This window comes from Myodes glareolus, chromosome 2 (genome assembly GCF_982192425.1).
Source record: "Myodes glareolus chromosome 2, mMyoGla1.1, whole genome shotgun sequence".
NCBI lineage: Eukaryota > Metazoa > Chordata > Mammalia > Rodentia > Cricetidae > Myodes > Myodes glareolus.
Window position 1 is genome coordinate 78,573,719 of NC_142027.1, and position 23,830 is coordinate 78,597,548.

The 23,830-nt window shown below is 47.5% G+C and overlaps 1 protein-coding gene across 3 annotated transcripts in view; it reads left to right on the forward strand.

Annotated features, from left to right (window-relative positions):
- Etv5 (ETS variant transcription factor 5) overlaps positions 1–23,365 on the forward strand; it is a 64,808-nt gene extending 41,443 nt beyond the window's left edge. For all 3 annotated transcript variants that reach the window (XM_085685351.2, XM_085685353.2, XM_048453842.3), the window contains 6 exons: positions 1,000–1,259; positions 3,371–3,430; positions 10,457–10,525; positions 10,635–10,804; positions 16,939–17,040; positions 20,949–23,365. In XM_085685351.2, coding sequence (XP_085541477.2) covers positions 1,000–1,259; positions 3,371–3,430; positions 10,457–10,525; positions 10,635–10,804; positions 16,939–17,040; positions 20,949–21,170 — 883 coding nt within the window. In that variant the 3' untranslated portion in view covers positions 21,171–23,365. The remainder of the gene's footprint in view (positions 1–999; positions 1,260–3,370; positions 3,431–10,456; positions 10,526–10,634; positions 10,805–16,938; positions 17,041–20,948) is intronic.
- Positions 23,366–23,830: the final 465 nt, after the last annotated feature.

Below are 23,830 nucleotides of genomic sequence, written 5' to 3' on the forward strand. Positions count from 1 at the left end.
CTCACCTCCTGATCCTTGCAAGCCTTCAAGTAGTGCTACTCCCTACTAAGCATTCAAATAAATGAGCCTATGGGGGTCATTCTCATTCAAACCACCACACTGAGACACTGATCTTCAGTTAGCTTTTGAAAGATAATGGTGATACTCACCTGTAATCCCAGCATTCAGAAGGCTGGGGCAGGAGGATCTGGAGTCATCCTGAGACTCTCAAACAGATAAAAGTAAGAGCCTTGTCAACATTGCTATGTTCCCAGTTTTACTCTTGATTTTGTTTCTGGCATTTTCTGGCTATCACAGGTGACTTTTTTTTCACTTCCCACTTTTGTGTTTTACTTTTGATTTCATATCTGTGTTTATCTTGATGGCTTCTGATGTTAGTATAACTTTTCTCTCACCCCTGAATTGTGTAAGTCCTCATATATATTTATAGTATGAAATCTTTTAGCCTTACGATACTTTAGAATGTAGTATAAAATGGAATCTAACCTTCCTTGCACATTTGAAATGCTTAATTTAACAGGTAAAAGTCTATTTTGCAATATTCTTGACAGTTCTTAATTTTTTTAAAAATTTGGTTTCTTTGATCTATCAGTTGACTTTTCATATCTTATATTGTAATTATGGTAGTTTTATGGTATGCACCCATGCCAAGTAAGTCATTAGTTCTTTTCAAAATTAATTCGGGAGCCAGTGAGATGACTCAGCCATTAAAGGTACATGTTATATAAGCTCAGCATGCTCTGAGTTCAGTCTTCAGAACCTATGTAAATGCAGAAAGAGAGAATGACTCCACAGAATGATCCTTGATGTTCATATGTGTGCCATGGCACATGTACCCACCCACCCGTGTCCATATACATACACACATTAATAACGAACAACATACTTTCCTAACTTAGAAATTCATCTCTTTAAACCAGATGTGTGGCCAATCTCCAATGCTGAATCATAGTAAGTATTCATTTTGTATTAAACAATACAATTTTTTCCTTCTTCCAGATTTCAGCGACAGCTGTCTGAACCCTGCCACCCCTTCCCTCCTCAGTCAGGAGTTCCTGGAGATAATCGCCCCAGCTACCACCGACAGATGTCAGAGCCTATTGTCCCCGCTGCTCCCCCACCCCTTCAGGGATTCAAGCAGGAATACCATGACCCACTCTATGAACATGGGGTCCCTGGGATGCCTGGTCCTCCAGCACATGGGTTCCAGTCACCAATGGGAATCAAGCAGGAACCCCGAGATTACTGCACCGACTCAGGTTAGCATAAACTCATTGTATTGGCTTCTATATTCTCAAATTCATCTGTCTGATCAGTATTGAGTCCATTGTCTGCAATGCTTTAGGTAATCGTTAAGAATTACCTTCAGGTGTTGGTGTGCAGCTCAGTATATAGAATACAATATCCTGGATTCCATGCCCAGTACCACCAAAAACAAACAAACAAAAAACTGAAGTGTATAAAATATACCTCTGAGTCAAGGCCGAGGATTGCTGGGCTCACACTTAATTGCACTGGACACATGGAACACAGTTTGCGTTTTCATATGTTGTGGCTTTGTTGTCAGTACAGCAGACCCAGGTAGAGGTGTCCTGTGAGGGTCGCTGCTGCTTGCCTAGAAGCTTCAGCGTATGAAGAGGCTGTCTGGCCTCTCTTCCTCTGTCTTGTGGGCCAGACCCATTGGGACCCTGAGAGGAAAGACCCTGGAACTTTGCAGGCTGGAGGTATAAGGACACGTTTCCCCCCTTCGCTGAAGCGCTCCCCGTCTTTCCTGGCTGTTAGGCGTTCTGCCTTTCACTGTGGACTTTCCTTAAGCCCCTTTGGAAGGTTGGAGCTGAATGGCTCGTGTGGGTAGAGTGGGGTATAGAATCGGTCTTGGTCTCTGAGAGAACACATAGATTGCACCATTTGGGTAGAAACTCATTGGGGTGAAATTGAGAAGGTGGGCTAAGGGAGAAACTTACCACATTGTGATGGAAAAATAGCTGCTGGTGAAAGTCATGATGGTAAATTTACCCTTTGGGGCTAGCATTGACACACACACATATAATTATTCATTTATTTTATAATACTTATTAAAAAATAAATGTTTTTATATATATATATATATCTTTTTTTTTTTTCTGTGCTTCTGTCAGTGTATGTGAGTGCCTCCAAAGACCACAAGTGTCAGATCCTTTGGAGCTAGAGTTGTAGGTGACTGTGAGCCTGATGTGGGTGCTGGGAGTTGAAGCTCAGGTCCTCTGGAAGAGCAGTATGTGCTCCTAACCATTGAGCCATCTCTTCAGCGCTGCCCCCCTCCGCATTGACATTTTTATCTGTTTCAACCATTTTTGGTCTCATTTCATTGCCTTGAAGAAAAGCAAACTTCACATCGGAAGCCTTTTCCAGTGTGCTCCCAGGTCACTCTCTTCTCATGGGACTTGAAGACGAGATCGCTCGAGTGTGGTTTAGTTTCAGCATAGCAGATCCAACATGGAGAAAACATGCTTGCCAAACTACAGTACCCACCCTGCCAGTTCTCATCCTGGCTTCAAACGCTTTAGTTCCACTAATCCCTTCGGCCTTAAATACCCTCATCTCCGGCAGCAGAATTGGCCAAAGGAGCAGACAGGGAGAGGTCTAAAGCGATCGTCTTCCCCACCCCATCCATCCAAAAGCCCCTTTGAAAGCCGACTTCTCCTGTTACTGTTAGCTTTCTCGCCAGAGGAGTCCTTCACTGGCTTCTGAAATGAGCGAGATGAGGACAGAGCTTCTCTCTTCTTTCTCCTGCAACGGCTGATGCGGTCTTGCTTGCAGGTGTTGGGTCCTAGTGTTTACCATATTGTTTGTTAGCATGGTACCCTTCCACAGAACAAGGCCCCAAAGACTTGCTCTTTGTTGGAGGTTGGTTGTTCTTAGTTGCTGTAATAAAACACTCATGAAAAGCAGCTTGGTGGTGCAGGGAGTGGGGTTGAGGGTTAGGTATGTTTGGCTTAGGGATTACACTGTCCATCACCATTGAGGGATGCCAAAGCCAGAACTGCACTAGAGGTCACAGGAACGCTGCTTACTGGCTTGAATTTTTTCTTCATGGCTTGCTTAGCTTGCTTTCTTACACACTTCCAGGATGATCTGCCTCGGATATGCACTTCCCACAGTGGGTCAGGCCCTCCCATCCCAATCGTTAATCAATAAAATGCCCCACAGGCCAGTCTGACAGAGACAGTTAGATGCTCAGTCCCTCTTCCCAAGTACCTCTGATTTGGGTTAAGTTGACAAGAGATAAACAGCATGGCCCTGAAGCATGGGGTTTAAGGGCTTTGCTGCCCGACATACTGTCTGCTGTTCTGTAGGAACAGTTATGGATGTGTCTGTGCTTCCCTTTCAGAAGTGCCTAACTGCCAGTCGTCCTACATGAGAGGGGGGTATTTCTCCAGCAACCATGAAGGTAAGGAGCTCGCTTTTGCCCTTTCACAGTTAATTTGTTTGGGGGCAGGGTCCGTATGTGCCGCCACACACGGGGAAGTTGGAGGATTTCCTCTTCCTCCTCTTCTTTTTTCTCTTTTAGTTTTTTTTGGTAATGCATATGCTTAACTTAGAATCACTCTGTTTCCAAACTGAGCTCTGAGGTCAGTGGTTAGGCCTTCCGTAGCTCCTGCGTCTGAGAGCTGAGTGATAGGAATCGGCAGTTACTGTGAGCCAGCCGCCTAAGCGCTGAGGCTGTCGTCCTTGTGAATGGCAGTGGCCCTCCCTGTGCAAAGAGTCCCTGGGACAACAGGAAGAAAAGGGAACTTGGTTTCTATGTTTCCTGCTGTGTCAGCCTAAACTGGGCCCTTAGGTCTCAGGACAGGAGGTTTTACATGGGTTTAAAGACATCTTGGGAAAGAATTGTAGGGCGCGTTTCTGCTTTTCCCTTAGTTTGAGTGGGTAGCGCATCATCGTAATGGTGATGTAATGGATGTTTGTTGAAAGGGAAGTCACAGTTCTTCAGGCCTTGAGAGGGCTGGAGAGCGAGCTGGCTGCTCGCAGGAAGGGGTGGAAATTGGACAGTTGCGAAGACTCTGCAGGGGTCTGCTGTGTACAAAACACTACAGGGCACGACAGAGGTGTTTTCTCATTGGATAAACTAAGGATAGCTAGGAGGAGAAAAAGAAGTGATTTGCTGACAAGCGTGAATCAATGTCTTGAACTTTATTGAATAAATGCACATTAAGGTTTAGCCGATCTAGCCAGTTAGTGAGCTCTGGCTTTCTGGAGGCCTTGCCTCCAGAAAATGAGGTGAAGGTGATAGATGATGTCTGACATTGACTTCTGACCTCCAGATGTAAGGTTTCAAACAACCACATACACAAAGAATGAGCGTTGGACGCTGTCTGTTCAGGTTCCAATCCGCAGTCCCTTTAGAACTGACTGACTGGTCTGAGATACTTTTAATTAGGGGCAAGAACGGTGAGCAGAGCTGGATCTGTGACCTTATCCTTCAGAACACTAAGCTAATTGGACTAACAGTATACAAAGCAGTCAAGATGCTGGGCAAGGGTGTAGCCTGGCTGGTAGAGTGTCCACCTACCAATCAAAATGCTCTATATAAGGCTGTGAGCACAGCACATAGCCAGGCATGGAGGCACCGCCTATAATCTCAGCACTCAGAGGTGGAGGCAGGAGGACCAGAAGTTCAAGGTCATCCTTGACAAACACAGAGCTCAGCGTCAGAGATGCTGCCAAGCCTCCCGGCACAAGTTTCTTCAGGATCCACGGGGTGGAAGAAGTAGTTCTGGCAACTTGTCCTCTGACGTAGTATGCCCTCTCACGTAATGCGTAGAGTTTTTAGAAGATGCATAGATATCCTGCAGCACATAGCCTCAAGGAAATGATCAGAAAGGAGCTGGAATCCGAGCATTCTGGAGAACCTTCCTTTGCTTGTCTGCTACTTTTGTTCACAGTACAAACCTTCATAGCTTATTCTTTCTGTTAGCAATAAATATGGATGACGCATGGTTTAGAGAGCATAGACTATAAGGTACAGAATATAAAATTCAGGTTTCGCTATCCAAAGAAATTCATGAACTTGCTTTTCTGTGCATACATCTATACAGAACTGTACAAATCCGGTCAGGATTTCTTTCACCGAGTCTTTTAGCAGGAGTCCTTCATTCACTGCGTGCTTCCCTCGTCCCCAGCCCTTTCTTAAGCCGTTTACTTGCATGCGAGACATTTGATCATCTAGCAGTCCTGTAGGATGGATGTTATTAGCCGTTGAAACTCCAAGAGGTCACAAGATTCGCTCTAAATGATATGGCTTAGAAGGCGGTAGACCCCACATTTTGAGACAAGCCCCTCAGGGCCAAGAACCCAACCTTCGTCTCTGTCCATATCTGTCCAGTATAATCACCCAGATCGCGTGTCTCTCAGCAGCTTCTTCCGTGGTGGCTGCATAGTTCGTCCTGTGTGAGGGTGCACTTGGCTATGACCTTCTTGCTAAATTTTAAATATTCACAGGTACCTCAGCAAAATAATTATAAATGAATATTCATTTAATTAAGTCTTTCCATGTTTCCTTGATTACTTCTTGAAGCTAAATTCCTGACCCTTCTGGGTGAAAGGGCCAAGACATTTTTGAGGTGTCTACTGCCAGGTTTCATGAAGGCCAGCATTGTGCTGTCTGTATCCAGTGTGTAGTTGCCAACTTTTAAGTCTTAGCACTTGTTTGAAGAAGTAAATGGATGGGAATCCGGGGAGGGGGTCACAGTGTGGGAGGAGGATAATTGAGCTGTCAGAGCTGCGAGGAGCATTTGCAGAGTGCATAGCTCCTGCATGAATGGTTGACAATGGCAGATCAGGCCGTTCATGTGATGGGAAGGAGCCCTGTGGGGCCGAGAGGTCTACACTGGGCTAGAAGTTGCTCTTCTTGGCAGCGCAGCGGAGTCAGGACCTCCTTTCCAAGTGCGGAGATAGGGAAGTGTACTCTTCCATAGAGTGACTCTCTTGAAGTATGTTTCATTTCTGTCAGACACATCCATCCACATAAAGACATTGGAGCTCTTGACTCCCCAGACTGGTGGCAACAGCTTCCCTTTTAGAGTCTGGATTGACATATTCCCAAGAGCTCCTGCCTTAGTTAGGGTTCCTGTTGCTGTAAGCCAAACACACTGGCCAAAAAGCAAGTTGGGGAGGAAAGGGTTTATTTTATTTGGCTTACACTTCCACATTGCTCTTCATCACTGAAGGAAGTCGGGACAGGAACTCAAACAGGGCAGGATCCTGGAGGCAGGAGGTGATGCAGAGGCCATGGAGGGGAGCTGCTTACTGGCTTACTTCCTATGCCTTGTTCTGCATGCTTTCTTACAGAACTCAGGATCACCAGCCTGGGCATAGCACCACCCACCATGGCCTGGGCCCTTCTCTGTGGATCACTGATTGAAAAAATGCCTTACAACTTGATTTCATGGAGGGATTTCCTCAGCTGAGGCTCCTTCCTCTCTGATGACTCCAGCTTGTGTCAAGTTGACACGCAAAACCACGTAGTGTAGCTATTGAATCAAAAGCTCCAACATGGAGCCCAGAAGTCTCTCTTTTCAGTTTTGAAAACCTCAACCTCAGCTCTACCTTAGGCTCGCCTGAGGGGGACTTTTAAATTAAAGTTTGGAAATGAGGCTTTATCCGAAGTTGTGAGACCCCCAAATTCCAGGGTGAGAGCCCATGTACATGAGCCTATGACCACCCATCTGTGGCATTTTAGATGCTCAGAAAGCATTGGTTGTTTCTTACAAGTAACTCGTTGAAGCTGGGTGGCGGTGGTGCACACCTCTAACCCCAGCACGCAGGAGGCAGGCAGAGCTCTCTGAGTTCGAGGCCAGCCTGGTCTACAGAGTGAGTTCATTTCAACCAGGGCTACACAGAGAAACCCTGTATGGAAAAAAAAAAAAAAACAAAAACAAACAAACTAACAAAAGCAAGCGACTAGTTGACCAGGGGCTTCCCCCTGGCTAAGCAAGACCAGGGCCTCTTCCCTGCTGTGTGCCTTGTGATAGTCTCAGCGAGTGTCCAGACCTGGGCGGGCAGGCTGTCTACTGGCCCGCTGGCTGTGTAGACACAGCTGTGCAGGCTGCTTCCAGATCCCTCCCTGTTCCTGTTGAGGCTGTTGATGTCTGCACCGAGCACTTGCAGAGAGAGCAGGGACGAGAGGGAGGCACACATTTTGTATAATTACAACATTTAGCAAAGAGCATGCTCTTAAGGGAAATATTTTTAGTAAGATTTTGGGTTGCTTACTACACACACAACCATCTTGTGAAGCCACCTCCACCCTCCACCCTCCAACCTATTCCTTTGCCCAGTTGACCGCACACATTGGGGAGAAAAAAAGTCAATTTGAAAAAAACCAGTGTTTTAAACTACTCTAAATTATCTTGGCCCAGTTTGTCTCCCCTTCCTTCGCCGTCCTGACCACAGATACCTAGGAAACAGTTAATCAAAACAAGCGCTTCTGATTGGCATCTCTGATTGCTGTGATAGCCGGCCTGCCTCGGGTACTCACCTGGAATCCTTGTGTGATATTGCGAGTCTTTCATTTCCACTTCACCCTTCAAGCAGGCTCTTCCTTCCTGCGCCTTTATTTGGGTGATTAGATGGTTCTGGCCACAACCGAAATAACTGCAGATGCGGGCTCAGCTAACTTTAGTGCTCAAACCAGAAACCTCTTCCAGGTGTGTTAGAGGACCTCATGTGGCAATAACTAGAAACCACAGAACGTTCCCAAATGATGTTCCTTATAACAATAAGACTTTAGTGTCTGGTGGGGTTGTGGATGCATTTTCTTTCCCTTAGAGGACAGGGCTGAGAACAGCGGGGCACGTGTGACAGGTGTGACGGGCGTGTAAGCCGGAAAGCAGTTCACTGCTGATGGCTTTATAATGAGGCCATTTAAACAACACCAGGGTAGCAAAACACATATGGAAGGTGGGAAATATATCACCTCCTGGCAGCTGAGGGCAAAGGCATGACGCATGAGGAATTGTCTTGCTGATAGCATGAAGTACACCAGCTTGTCATAAAAGTCAGTTTGCCAGGTGTTAGGTACTTGGGAGGTGGGGGTTCTAAGGTCATGCACAGCTATGTGGCGTGTTCAGGGTAGACCTTGCTACACAAGACCATGTCTACATTCTTTGCTTAAACTGTCAGGAGCTCTTGTGGTACCTCGAATATTGCTTGAACACTTATTATGTGCAAGGTGCCGTGAGAACACTAAAATGCACAGGATAGGACCCTATCCTTGAGAGTTTTTGACTCCGTGGCAGGGGATGTCAAGGTTAAAGCTATCATGCTATCATTCAGAGTGACTTGGTTGGTTGATCGTTTCTGAGGCAGTCTCGTTGCTAATCCTGTAGCCTAGGCTGCGTGGGACTCAAAGGGATCCACCTGCCTCTGCCTTCAGAGCGCTGGGGTGGAGGGCATGAGCCTTCCACACCTGACACAGGAGCATGCAGTCTCTCAACAGTGCTTCTCACAGTCTGCCACTACGTTTGTTTCTCCTTAGGTGTTATTTGTTTCACGCTTGCGGACCAGAAGCTATGCTTACACTCTGTTGAGAAGATAGAGCAGAAAACTCATTAAGTCATTAAATCCTCCTAACGGTACCAGCAAGGAAACTTGAACACAGTGGAATTGATTTACTCGAAGTTATACAACTAAGTGGGGCCAACCTGTCTCATTCTAGAGCCTGCACTCTTTAATCCCTATGCTATACTATGTCATTTGTTTCCTGTTCTTCTGTTATCTGCTTCCTGCTTTAATCTGATATACATTATAAACTAATGAGAATAAGGTCCGTGACTGTTCTTAGTCCCTGCTCACATCAGCATGGTATGTGGCTTAAATTTTTAGTGGAGTCAATCAGACAAAAAAAAAAAAGCCAATAAAATACACTTCTTTTTTAAATTTTGAGTATATATGGCTATGTACCACGTGCATGGCATACAAGAAGAAACCAGAAGAGGGCAGTGGATTTCCCCAGAACTAGAGCTACAGTTGGTTGTGAATCACCATGTGTATGCTGGGAATCAAATCTGGGTCCTCTGGTGTAGTAGCCAGTGCTTATAACCACTGAGCCATTTCTCCAGTCCCTATGTGGTGCTGCTAAACCATTGAAAAATCATGCCCGAGGCTAAAGACAGAAAGATGAATGCCGCAAACATCAAAACAATAAAGTTGTTTTTCTAGGCCCCTGTGTTTTAAGATGGTGCCAGGCTTGCCAAGATGTTCCCTCTCGTGATCCAAAGAAGCCAAGGATAACAGGAAAGGGATTACATCCAGGCTCCTTAACCTGTGGGGTTTTCATGTTAGAGAGTCCCCTCTGCACATCTAGGTCACACAGACCAAACCTTCAGCCAGGTGAATCAACCAGGGCAGTCAGATAAACCAACCAGGGATCAGAGACAAAGCCAGAGATGAACCGAGAGCTGAGGGACTGTACACCAAGTCTAATGCCTTTCAGGCAGAGAGAACAGGAGTGGTTAGCTGCCGTGGGTGTGAACCACAGATTTTGTTGCGGCGTGGGAGGCAGGCCACCTGGCAGTCCAGACTGCGCACAGGCCAGCCGTGTGCATGTGCAGAGGCCAGCCGTGTGCATGTGGAGGATGTGTGGCCATCCCTTCCCATGGCCCCTTCACTGTGTGTCTCGGCTGTTTCATTCTTGACATTTTTCTTCAGACTGCACAGTTTCCATTTCTTTGTCAGCTCTACCACGAGGAAAGCTTTGATTTCTTCTGCTGCGTTTGGGGACAGTGATCCACACTTGTTTGAAGTTACTCTGTTCTTCCGATCTCCTGCAGGCCTGCATCTTTACCCGTCTTCTTTCCCTACTCTACTTTGCTGTAACCCGTGAAGTGTATGGATAGCTTGGACAAGCTTGCTGGGAAGATGGAGTTACTGTTAGCTGAAAGGAAAATGGCAACACTATACACAAATAAAGCAAAGCTAGCCAAAGTGACCGGAATAGACAAGTTGGTCATAGCAACCCTGGCCCCTCCAAACTTTGTAAGATCTGAGAGAACCTACGTGACTCAGCAGTTCCTGCAGCCTGGGCCCTGGTAGCACGGACTGATGCAGCCCTCACTGAGGCCAGGGCAGTGACATCAGAACTTGAATGCTTGGGTCCTTTGGAAGTCTCTGAAAATTCAGTCTGGCATAGGTACAATAGGAGAACTTAGGAACCGAAAAGAAAAGGATGTGGGCCAGTGAGAGAGTTCAGTCCCAGAGCCCTTCCTTGTAAAAGGTCAGAGAAGAGAACTGACCCCAGAGAGTTACCCTCTGACCTCCGCATGCCCCCCCCCCCCCGCACACACCGTGCACACAGATGATGGTAATAATTATGTTTCTAGGTTATGTTAAAGAATGCCGCTTTAGTTCTTAACGCCATAGTTTTTCATACAGCACAGGATGTTCGACAGTGTGGTCTTTCTCCTTTAACTTTCAGGATTCACGTATGAAAAGGATCCCCGGCTATACTTTGATGACACCTGCGTGGTGCCTGAGAGACTGGAAGGTAAGACGCCATCCCCAGCTCAGTGCCGCCCCTGGAAACCAGTGCTTGCTGTGTACATCCCTGAGAAGCTCCAACCCCAATGATAACATGTGGACCCTGTCCCCTGCAGGCAAGGTCAAGCAGGAGCCCACCCTGTATCGAGAGGGGCCCCCTTACCAGAGGCGAGGCTCTCTTCAGCTGTGGCAGTTCCTGGTCACCCTTCTTGATGACCCAGCCAATGCCCACTTCATTGCCTGGACTGGCCGAGGCATGGAATTTAAGCTGATCGAACCTGAAGAGGTGAGTCTGGGCGTCTTTCCTTCTTTTTTTTCCTGCTGCCGTAATGAAACGGCATGACCAAGGAAACGTATAAAAGAGTTTGTTTAGACACTTAGAGAGGGCTAGACTCTGCTGAGGTGGGGTGGCAGGGCAGCAGGCTGCGGGCATGGTGGCAGGAGAAAGCAGCTCAGCACTCCCAGCTCAGGTATTAACATGAAGCAAAGAGAGCGAGCACCAGGAACGGCTCCGGACTGTGAAACCTCAGAGCCCATCTCCAAAGATGTCCTTCCTTCCGCAAGGCCATGCCTCTGGAATCTCCCCAAACAGCTCCACAGCTGAGCACCCGGGGGGCAAGTTTCTCGTTTAAACCACCGCTGCCGATGCTGGATGTGAGTGAGTGAGGCTTTTGTGTTTCAAGTGTGCGCTGCCTTCTCGTCCTCTCTCCGGCTGGTGGGCGCAGCAGTGTTCTTCCCATCGGTGGGTCAGTTTTCTGCATGTTGCCAAATGAACAGGCAGGGTTCATTGTAGAACATGAAAAATATCTTAACACTCCTGGGAAGAAAAAAAGGGAGAGGTGAAGGCATGGTAACTGACTGTGTTCTTCCTTTTAATGCTTTGGAGATGCTGTTTCTGCAGCATAGACTCAGACCTAGTCTGCTCCAGCCTGTTGCTCTCACCCCTAGTCTGTTACAGCCTGCAGCTGAGGCTGTATGAACATACCGTGTGTTACAGCCTGCAGCTGAGGTTGTATGAACATACCGTGTGTTACAGCCTGCAGCTGAGGCTGTATGAACATACCGTGTGTTACAGCCTGCAGCTGAGGCTGTGTGAACATACTGTGTGTTACAGCCTGCAGCTGAGGCTGTATGAACATACCGTGTGTTACAGCCTGCAGCTGAGGCTGTGTGAACATACCATGTGTTACAGCCTGCAGCTGAGGCTGTGTGAACATACCGTGTGTTACAACCTGTTGCTCTCACCCCTGGTCTGTTGCAGCCTGCAACTGAGGCTGTATGAACATACTGTGTGATGCGTTTATCCTACTACATATTTCTTTCCCTTTTAACATGCATTTGTTGAATGTGGGTCTGTCTGCATGCAACACCTGCACTAAACTTGTGGCATGTGTGTAAGACCAAGGACCATTTAGGGGATATCAGTTCCCTCCTCTGTGTGGGCGTCAGGGATCAAACTCGGGTTGCCAGGATCTCACTGTCCCCACTACATACTTCACATGTCTCTAAATGGCTTTAAAGTATTTATTGCCGTGCAGCTGTGATCAAACACCATGACCAAAGCAACTTGGGGAGGAAATGGGTTTTGTTGTGGTGGGTTTGGTTGTGTTGTGGTGGGTTTGGTTTTGTGGGGTTTTGTTGTTTGTTTGGCTTATGTTTCCACATCCCTGTTCATTATCCAAAGAAGTCAAGGCAGGAACCTGGGGCAGGAGCTGACACAGGCCATGGAGGAGCGCTGCTCAGCCTGCTTTCTTATAGGAACCAGGACAATCAGCCCGGGGGTGTCCCTGCCCACAGTGATAGAAACCAGCACCATCAGCCTGGGGGTGTCCCTGCCCGCTGTGAAATGGACCCTCCCATGCCTGTCACTAACTTAAGAAAGTACTCTCCAGCAGTGGTTCTCAACCTTCCTAATGCTGCGACCCCTTAGTACAGTTCCTTGTGTTGTGGTGACCCCCAACCATAAAATTATTTTCATGGCTACTTCATAACTGTAATTTTGCTGCTTTTATGAATCATAATGTAAATATCTGGTATTCAGATCGTCTAAGGTGACCACTCTGAGAGGGTCGTTCACCCCTCCTCCAAGGGGTCACAACCTGTAGATTAATAACTGCTGCATTACAGACTTGCCTGTCAGCCCAATTTTATGGAAGCTTTTTCTCCATTGAGTCTCCCTCCAAAAAGGAAACATTGTTACCATCACTTTGCCCAGAACTTTTAACAGAAAGACCTAAGGCTGAACACACTGCTTTGTCTTCAGTGAGTACAATGCCCCCAGAGGACCCCTTCCTGAACACACAACATAGGGAATTAAACCAGGTTATTAGTGCATCCCAGGCCAAAGGGAGTGATTTTCTTTTCCATTTGCTTTAGGGTTTTAAAAAATGTAGGTGGAAAAGATACACACACATACACACGCTCACCGGCTGACATACACTTCTTTAATAGTGCCTGATTAGGCAGCCGCTGCCCCTGAGTTGGTACAATAGAAATGGGAACAGCCCTCTTGGGATGCATTCCATTAAGGATTGCAGAGTTAGCAGCAGAAGGCAACAGCCTGACAGTATGTTTGCAAGAAGGACGTGGTCTGCAGGCTGGGATAGAAAAAGAAGAAGAAAACATGGAATAGAAACTTGGGACATCCTGCATTGGTCAGATAAGGCAGGCTTCATTTAAAGTAGTATAAAACATGAGTTTTATATACAGAGTGCCTGCCACCCAAACTGGCAATTCTAGTGTGAATTCCCAGCACCCCTGGGGCATCCAGACAGAGCACCACTCATCTGTAATCCCTGAGTAAAGAAGACAGGCAGCTCCCCCGAGCTCATTGGCTGTCCAGCCTCATCAGATGGATGAGTTCCAGGGATAAAGAGACTTGATTTCAAAAGGTAGAGAACAGTTGAGGAAGACATGTTTCTTGGATCTCGGGCCTCCCTGTGCGCACAGCACCACGTACACACTTGTGTGCACACACGTCTGTGGCATTCCCTGTCTCCTGTTTATTCACAGACATGCTCTCACCGGGGAGTACTACAAACAGCCTCTGATTGGGCTCAGCTGTGTGGAGATGGAGCCTGAGCCGCCAGCCGTGCTGGAGGGCCACTGCCCCATATAGGCTACCCCTTCCTCCCTGCTTTCCTAATAGGGTGGTCTGGCTAACGCAGGGTTTGGTGATAAGCCGATCCCCTGACTCACCGAGGCTTTTGGAAATGGGAGGCAGCCTGTCCGTGTGGGCAGCCCTTATTGATTCCTCTCATTCACAAACAGGAGCTTTTATGGCTTTATTGCCACCGCCTCGGGCCTGAGCACAGGCTGTCCAGCTGCAGGTAAACCTGGTTATGAACCTCAGTAAGGCTGTTATTGAATCTTCCGCTCTCCTGCCAGCGGTCAGGAAAATGATGGACAGATGGCAGAGGGCCCCTGCTTTCTTACTTTAATGAAGGAACCAATATTAACCCAGAATGCTCATAAATGCCAAGCGGCTCCAAGTCTCCTGGGTAAAGCCTATGGTAGCCCTGAGCCTCTCTGTTGACGGAGCAGCAGTCTTTATTGCGGTTTCTTGTTTTGTTTTTGTTTTGCAATGATGCATTTTTATTGTGGGGGCAGCGCATGTACGCTTGTATGTGCTGCATCAGGGGATAGCCCACAGGAGTGAACTCTCTCTCTCTACCATGTGAGTCCTTAAGATCCAGTCCAGGGGAGCAGATGCCTCCGCCTACCGAGCCACCCCGCCACCCCAGCCTTGTTTCTTGAGGAACTGCTTTTCACTGCCAGCCTTGGGGTCCCTGGCATGCTCATGCTTCCTGATGCAGGGCCCTTTGACATCTTTGCAGCCCTGAGCCTTGGCCTGCACAGTGCTTGATTTCCCCCCCCCCCCACGCCTTGTGTAACTGTGACGGCCCTGTCCTTGCTAATGTCAGGAAGATACCACCAGCTCCCAGGGAAAGCTGTAAGAACTTGTCATGGGGGAGCTTAAAGGGTGAAGCCGAGGAGGAAGCTGTTGGGGGTGTAATTGTAGGCAGCTGTGTGGCTGAGTAGTGCACTCTGGGTAATTATCCATAATATCCATTACACTGTGCATGGAAATTGTGGTTGTAGAGCTGCGTTTTGGCAGGCCCCCTAATCAAATGGCTTTTGATAGTCATCCAGCTTAGCACCCTCTCAATTATGACTGACTCGGCTTTAATCTGGAGCCATTTTAACTGTGAATCTGCATTAATATGAATATTTGTTGGGGGGCAGGGTTGTTTGTTGAACATGGGGCAGATAAACGATACCATGGGAGGCTGGGCTGCTAGGAAGAACCACACCTTGTTTTGTGACCGCTTACTCTTAGAAGAGGAATAGGTGAGGTCCCCCTTCTCCCCCCACCCCGCCATTAGCCTCGGCTCCCGAAATGTATATTCTATAACTTACTACTTGGGGAGCAGAAGGAAGAAGCGAGCTGGCAGTGTGCTCTCGCCTGCTCCTCCTAACACCAAATAGGGACACCAAGCCTCCAGCTGCATCACACATCGCTGTAGAGGGAGCAGTGTGGCGAGGCCACTGAATCACAGGGCACCAGCCTGGAGGATGAGTCAGTAGCTATAGCTACCAGGGCAGCTTGGAATCTGCACGTGCACGAAGCCTCTCTCCAGGAAGCTGTCGCAGGCGCCGACAGCAAAGGGGTCACCGCTCAGGCCGAAGGAAGACAAGGCAAAGTCGTTTTCTACCGCCCAGCTGCCTTGACACTCCCTGTCGCAGGTTGACAGTTAGCTCCAGAGTGTGACTTGCAGGACTGAGATGAGCTTAGCAAATTTCTCTTCTTACCAGTGTTTTCATTGATCTGAAATATTTACCTTTGCCAGATGGATTGGCACGCAACTTTAATCCCAACACCTCTGAGGCTGAGATAAGTGGATCTCGGTGACTTGAGACCAACCTGGGCTACTTAGTGAGTTCCAGGCTAGCCACAGCTACATAATAAGGTCCTGTCTCAAATAAAAATGGCTGCTAACCAGGATTCGGTTTTCACTAAGTTTTGCCTTTGGGGCTTCCTTCCTTCCTTCCTTCCTTCCTTCCTTCCTTCCTTCCTTCCTTCCTTCCTTCCTTCCTTCCTTCCTTTCTACATTAGACTTGAACTGATTTTAAAAAAAAAAAAATGGAACAATGGGGAGATCCAAGATTTGTGGTTGCCTGAGAGACACTAAACAACAAGCAGAAATTGAACTTGCTTGGGATTTCTTCAGGGCAAAGTAGAAACATAGGTGGTGGATTGCTCTGGTATATTTAAGACAGACGAGTTCTTCCCAGACCGTCTCTGGTATTGGCTAGAGATCATTTTAGAATCCTGAAGTCAGGAGGAGTTTCTGTCACACCCCTGCCCCTCAAATGGCTGATGTGAACTGCTCTTGTCTCAGAAGAGCCAGTTGGGGTTAGTGGTGCGTGCCTATGATCTAAGCAACTGGGAAGCAGACGTGAGACGATTGAAAGTTCAAAATCAGCCTGGGCTATATAGAGAGATTCCCGTCTCCAAATAACACAATTTAGAAAAACATCAAAAGGGTGTCATTAGGTGGTCTTTCTTGAAGTTTCCAAAGGTGACTGAAATGAAGACATCAGACATCTCATGTTTCCGCGGTCGATCTGCCTTGACGGCTGCCCTCCTAAGTGGGACTGTGAAAGTTTAGATGGTAGAGATCAGAACTTGCTGCCCTGATAATTGAGTAGAGTCCAGCAGGAAATTCCCCTGCTGTAGCGCCTTTGCCCAAAGCTCCAATTACATCTCCCCATCCCTGCACCTCAAGTGGACCGGGTTGCTGTAATGCACTTTAAAGCTGTGTGAGAAGCCCTGTTAATTTTTCATTAAATGGATAATGGTGCTGTGTGCTTGCTTTACTGCCCGTCCTGCAGGTCTGCGGGGAGGGAAGGCGGGATGGCAGGAGGCCGAAATGACCTGAATCCCTTTAGTCCATGAGCTGCAATAAGTAAACATCTCCCAGCCCCTTTCCAATCTTATTAGAATTGAACTTCTGCTCTGCAGGCCCATTAGCAGCTCACTAACATGTTCCTAATGTTTCAGGAATGACCGTTCTAATTATTCCTTATTGACTGCTACAGAAACCATAGCACTTAATGGCAATATGTTAATGGTCCGTGAGTATTGGTCAATAATTCATAAATGGAGAAATAGTGGAGAGCCGGTTTCCTCTGGGATGCTAACCAAGTCTTCTACAGTCTTACAGTGTTAGGAGTCGTCTACCCCCAGGTCTCGCCTCCCAAGAACCGTGGCCGAATCATCACCTTTGCTTACTATTTGATCTTGAGAGAATTAAACACTTTACTTTCCAAGTGAGAGAAGCCGTCATCAGCCGGAACTGTTGAGTTACAGAACAGTCACCCTGGGAATGTGTTTGCATCTTTGCTCTCTTGTTTCAGGTTGCTCGGCGTTGGGGCATCCAGAAGAATCGGCCGGCCATGAACTACGACAAACTGAGCCGCTCCCTACGCTATTACTATGAAAAGGGCATCATGCAGAAGGTGAGCAATCGCAGACGCTTACACCCCGAGAAAGTGTCCCTAGCCTCAGCAGTGAGGACATTGACAGTGACCAGAAGAAACCGTGAGCCTCGTAAGTGAGTCTATGGTAGAAGAGGACCTAGAAAACACAAAAAGACAGGAATTATAAGGTGGCGTGGCACATACCTACATTGTTGGCACTTGGGAGGTAGAGGCAGGAGGATCAGAAATTCAAGGCCAGTTTCACCTACAGAGCAATTTCTAGGCCAGCCCAGGCTACATAAGATCCTGTCTCCGAAAACTTAAAATAGAAAAGAGACAAATAGGATATTTAAAGTAGTTTTAGGACTGGAGAGGTGGCTCAGCATTTGAGAACTCTTGCTGCTCTCCAGGGACCTGACTTCAAATCCTCGCACCCCCCGTCAGACAGCTGACAGCCTTCCGTGACTCCAGTCTGGGAGACCTCCACCGGTACTGTACACGTGATACATATAACATACATTCGGGTCCACATGTTTTAAAATGGACACTTTTTTTTTTTTATGAGTGCTTTTAATGTTGAGTGTACGACAGAAGTTTTGTGTGACAGACACAGGAGGAAATAGGCTTCCTCTACTCTTCTCACACTGCTTCTGGTTACAAAAGACTCAGACACTTGTGCCAACTGCTGTTGTATATGTAAAGGGGCACATGAAGGAATCGACCTAAGATTTCTACTCCATGGAGCTGGAAACCTTAGTTGTTTAAACATTTGGGACACCGCGATCTACTTTGTTGTCATTACAGTGAGAAACGCTTTCAATGAGTTAGAAAAATAGAAAATATCTCTCTCTCCTTTTTTTGTTTGTGTTTTTGTTTTTTGTTTTTGTTTTTTGAGACAGGGTTTTTGCTTTCGCTTTGTAACTTTGGAACCTGTCCTGGAAAGCACTCTGTAGACCAGGCTGGCCTCGAACTCAGAGAGATCTGCCCGTCTCTGCCTCCCGAGTGCTGAGATTAAAGGCGTGAGCCACTACCCACCCAGCATCTGTTTCTATTTCAAACCAGTACAAACCTGTAATTTAAGAGACCCCAAAATTTGTCAAATATCAGCTGCAGTCATTTAGCACGAGGTTTTTTTTCTTTGAGAATAGAAAATAAAGCCTATTTTGGAAAAGCCACTACAGAGCCCTCATTAGGATAGGGTTAAGGGACCACAGCCCTAAAATAGCCTTGATCAGTGGAAGGTAGGACTGATCATACCTTTCTTCAGTAGCACATATGTGCTGTACGTCTCCCCAGAGTCTAACATTTACACAGTGGGTCTGCCTTTATGACACAGATTGTGTATCCTTCTCTGAAATGCATAGAACAAGAAGCATTTAATACTTAAAAGTTTAATTTTAAAAAGAACTTGGAGTATTTTCAGCCTTTACCAGTTAATCTGTACCACTGTCCTACAGTCATTTTTAGGAGATTTTTATCTCCCCCAACCCGCTTAATATCAGATCACAGCTCCAATACAGGGAAAAGTGTTTTAGCCGTTACTTTTCTGTTGCTCTGATTAAAACGTCACGACCAAGCTGCGTGGTGGTGACACAAATCCCAGCACTCCGGAGGCAGAGGCAGGTCTGTGAGTTCAAGTCCAGCCCAGTCCACAGAGTCAGCTTCAGGGCAACCAAGGCTATGCACAGAAGCCCTGTCTTGGGAAGAGGAAAAAAATCAGCATGACTAATACAGCATATAGGAGGAAGGATTTATTTGGGCTCATGGTTCCAGTGGGTTGAAGAGTCCATGATGGCAGGGAATGGCAGGCAGTGCGGCAGGAATGGAAGCCAAGAGCTCACCTCAAAGCCCCTCCCCAGTTTTATACACTCGCCCCACAAGGCCACACCTCCTAAGCCTCCCCAAATGATGCCTCTAACTAGGGACCAAGCGTGCAGATGCCTGAGATTATAGGTGCGTTTCCCGTCCAAACCGCTGCGAGTGATGTCATTCCTCAGTTAGTCCCAGAGCTCCAGATCAAATATGAAGGGGTGTGATTCTAGGCACAGTAACTTAGAACTAAGGACAAAGAGACCTTGATTTCTGAGTATAGGAAAGCCCAGAAGTGTGGCTTTGGCAGGTTCATATCATGATCTTCTTTAGTGGTGGCCTGTTTTGCCATATCCTATCCCTTAGAGTGAAAATGCAGGGCTCTGGTCCGACCTCAGGATAATAGACCTGAAAGTCTCTATGTGATAAGAATGTGTTCCCATTGCTTTATTATAGCCGTGGCTAAATGAGGTGGTTTAAAGGCAAGGCGGTCTGTAGGTGACAAAGGGGGTTCGTGCCCTCCGTTCCTACGTGGAATCGAATTGAGACAGCGATGACACCGGCGATGGAAGCCATGCTGCTCTTGGATTGTTGTGGTGCCTTTCACCCAAGAGCAGGATATAGAGAGAGCCTTGGTAGTACAGACTTGCTGTCCCAGTGCTCAGGCAGGAGGATTTTAAATTCAAGGCTAACCTGAGCACATAGTGAGTTTCAGTTTAGCTTTGGCTACGTCGTGAAGACTCCACCTTAAAAATAAAAAAATAAAAACTAAAATACCTACATAAATGAATGAATGAACAAACGAATAATCAGGATGATTAATTGTATCCATCTGCTGCCCCTGGGCTTGCTTTGGTGCTTGTATTCTCGGTGCTGATAAGCATGGCCCCCTGATGTATCAGAGTGCCAGGGAATGCTGACACAGATGTGCGCTGGTGACTGGAAGAAGTGCCGCCGAGGATCAGCTGTCAGGGCTCTGGGATGTCTGGTTGCCCTTCTGCCTCTGTGGCTGCACCTGCAGCTGCAGCCGAGTTCAGCCCAAGGCTGGGGAGCAGGGTCCGAACTTCTGTTACATTGCGGTGTGAGAGCTCAGCAGAATGACAGATCTGGGCTAACCCAGCCATTGGGGTGTTTTAGTATTGGTGTGCTTACGTAATCAGGAATCGTAGCTGTGGTCCTGCAGTGCCTGACAGTTCAGCCTGTTCCTTCTCTCGCTGTTACTGTCAAACCAAAAGAGCCTGGGCTAGCGGCATGACAAGGTCCTGGAGTAACCAAGACCTTTGGATTGTGCTGTCATCAAGTGCAGATGTGTGTGGAAACTAAGGCAGGGGAATTTTAAGCCCAAGGCCAACCTGAGCTGCATAGTGAGTTTCCAGTTCAGTAGACCCGTGCATGGGCGCAAGTGTCAGAAGCAGAGTTTGGAGCCTGGAACAGACTTAGGTCCACAGAAGCTGTCTTAATCAAATTCTTAACCCAGGCTTGGGAGAGTGCTCAGTGGTTAACTTTTTTTTTTTCCATGCAAGAGGGCTGGAGTTCAGATCCCCAGATAAATAGTACATGGGTCTAGGACTCCCCTGTGATTCCAGCCTCAGAATTCCGCTGCTCTAAAGCTATTTCAGCAAGCTGTGGGTTTGATTGAAGAGTCCCGCCTCGAAGAATAAGGTGGAAGAGTGATCAAGAAGGCTGCTGGTCTCAACCGTGGGCCTCTGCACATACAGATGTGCACACACACACACATAAAAGGGAAAAGTAGCAAGGGGCTCCGAACCCTTCAAAACAGCACATCCATCCTGCGAAAACTGTAAGCTTTGGGGGTCATTGGAAATGTGGGTCTGTCATCTGCATTGTGTCTTTTAGTCCCAACCATGCTGCCCACGCTGTCACTGTAATTCAGAGTGAGGCTTGCTGCTGAAAGAACTTAGCAGGCTTGCATTTGAAATTCTTCTATAATACTGCACTATGGTGTCAACAAAGCCCTTGGCAGGTAATAGGTCCCTGAGACGCCATTGGAATAATCAGCTACTAATTAGCCCCTCCGTTCTTGACTCCCTGAGAAATTGGCCTCTTAAAGATGTCTTTGCTCGAGCCCCCCCCCCACCTTGTCCCGGCTGAGTCTTGCGTTGTGTGCTCTCGTGCAGGTGGCCGGGGAACGGTACGTCTACAAATTTGTCTGCGACCCGGATGCGCTTTTCTCCATGGCGTTCCCAGACAATCAGCGTCCCTTCCTGAAGGCAGAGTCAGAATGTCCCCTCAACGACGAGGACACCCTGCCACTGACTCACTTCGAAGACAACCCTGCTTACCTCCTGGACATGGATCGCTGCAGCAGCCTCCCCTATGCTGAAGGCTTCGCTTACTAAGTTTCCAAATGGCTGAGTGGCCAGACCCTAGAGCTAGCAGCCCCCATTCAGGCAAATGAGGGCAGTGGTTTTGTTTGTGTCCTTGGCTGTTCCTAAAGCTTGCCCTCTGAGTATTATCTGGAGAACCCACGCCGTCTCTGGATTGACACCCTTAAAGACAAATAACCTTGGCTAGGGAGTGGGGACAGGGAGAGACAGAAAAACCACCACGTGACTGGTGATTCTGATGAGATTTCGTGAGAAGAGGTGAGAGTGGAGCCTCCTTGCCATTGTGGACAACATGTGCAGAGCAGTCCCTTGTTCAGGTTAGCGCCCACGAAAGGGGACCGAGTGTATGACAATCCGCCATGACCATGGACTACTAATGCCTTTACATAGAAGGGCTTTGACTTGCACAATTCTATGGAAGAAATCGCACACCCATAGGAAAGTCGAAGGCTCGGTTGGGGAGGCTTGGATCGTTAAGGCTTGAAATTCACAAAACTCCTGGAGCTCGGTCTGAAATGTTTCCCCTTAGCCCAGAACTGGGGGGGGCCGGGGCGGCTATTAGCCACTCCATGGTTCTCTGACCGCCGCTCCCCTTGAGCCTTCAGCCAGAGTGGTCACCAAGTAGATCAAGCCCCTCTCCTCCCAGTCACATGGCTGAGTGTGGATGGCTTTCATTTTAGAAGAAAGACTAACACTTGACAGTATTTTGTTTCGCTTTGATTTAGGGGGATCATTTTGTTTTGGTGGTTGTTTTGGAAAAAAAAAAAAGAAAACAGTTTCTATAAACTGATTTTTGTAGTTTTGGTATTTAAAGCAAAAAAAACAAAAAACAAAAACTTTTTGGTAACTGCACTATGTCCCTTAGGCAGGGCCGTGCCCACTTACGAAGACATTGCAGCTTAAGAGGGGCTTTGCTGGGGCTTCCCTTCGCCATGTAGAAGCCTGCTTGGTGCGCTGTGCACCAGACAACCTCTTGAAACATTACACCTGGTTTGTACATTCTCGAAGTGTGCAGGGCAGCCTGAACACAGCTTCGACTCTCTGTGTATAGTTCTCCTTGCTCACTAACTTGCCCTCTCTGGGAAGCAGATGTATATACTACACGTCATGTCCATTTAACAACTGGTCACCTGGTGGGAACTGTATAGGCATCATCTCGGCTTTCTTTTTCCATTTTGGTCCTTCACCCCTGCATAATGGTTCCCTTGGATCTGAAACTTACCTGTCACGGGCAGGTAAGACCGTGCTAGCTCGCATTCTGGCTTCCTGCTACTCTCGTTTTTACATTTTTATTCTGATTGCTGTATTATATCGGGAATGTTTTAAACAACCAAACTGAAGATGTGTGAAAGTTGGGTCCGGCGTGGAGGGAGAGTCACCGGGGAGCGCCAGTATCTTGTGGCTCGCCGCCCGGTTGACAAGGGCCTCTTGTTCTTGACACTCCACATGCATTAAGGGTGTTCCTCTTGTGCAGGACACAGAACTGACTGTGTGGGGGACAGGCTTTGCTCTCCTACAGTGAGGCACTCCTAGCCCTCTCATCCTTGTGAAGAGCCACAGGGACGAGGGGTGCGTTTTTATAGCTATGGGAAACCAAGGTTTTCCTCTTGAAAGCTAGTCAACCCTCGGAGGTGTCAAGCCTGAAGCTTGGGCCTTAATTAGCATTGTGCGCTAATGAAAGGCCTCTTCCTAGAGGATATTTATAGCTTTCTAATCTACACATAGCCTATACATAGATGCGAGTTTTACCCAGCCAGCTCGAGATTTATTTGTTGTAAATGCTGTATAGATTGCTTTGTTTGTTTGTTTGTTTTCTTTTCCTCCCTTCTACTGGTTTGGGGTTTTTCTGTTGGTTTTTTTTCCCCCATGTTTATGCTGTTTTATTGGGTATGAAAAGAACCTTCTGTAACCTGAGCTGCCCCTCCCCTGCTGTGACTGCACAGCCTGTGCTGTCACGGGACACAGGACAGCAGCGTCATTTGCATTCCCACTGGACTCATGTGCCCCCCCCAGATAGATGTTTCCTTCAGGGTGTGGGGGCTGTTCCATTCGTTCGCTTCTTTTCCAGAGTGTGGAAAGTCTACAGTGCAGAAAGGCTTTAACCCGCCAGTTGATTTGAAATACCCCCCTTGCGCAGGGCTGTGTACATCCTGCTGAGCTGCGTTATATTCTGTACTGTGTACAATAAAGAAGTTCGCTTTCCTTTACGTGCCCCTGCCTCTTTCTTTCCCTTGCTCGGTGTTCTCATTTTCAAGCAAGCAAGAGCCCCTCAATTGCCTACGCCTACCCCTGTCTTCAACATTTAGCCTTAATGGGTGATGGAGTAGAAAGAAGTGAAGGGTTTAAAATCTGATCCACAGCCAGGCGGTCGGTGGTAGCGCACACCTTTAATCCCAGCACTCGGGAGGCAGAGACAGGTGGATCTGTGAGATCGAGGCTAAGATCTACAAGAAGTAGTTCCAGGACGGCTACTGCTGTTACACAGAGAAACCCTGTCTTAGGGGAAAAACAAAACAATCTGATCTATGGGACCTACTTGGTCTACAGAGTGAATTTCAAGATAGCCAGAACTATACAGAGAAACCCTGTCTCAAAGCAAAAAACAAAACAACAAATCTGATCCAAGGGGTTGGAGGCAGAAATTCCACCGCAACACAAAGGTGAGCAAAATT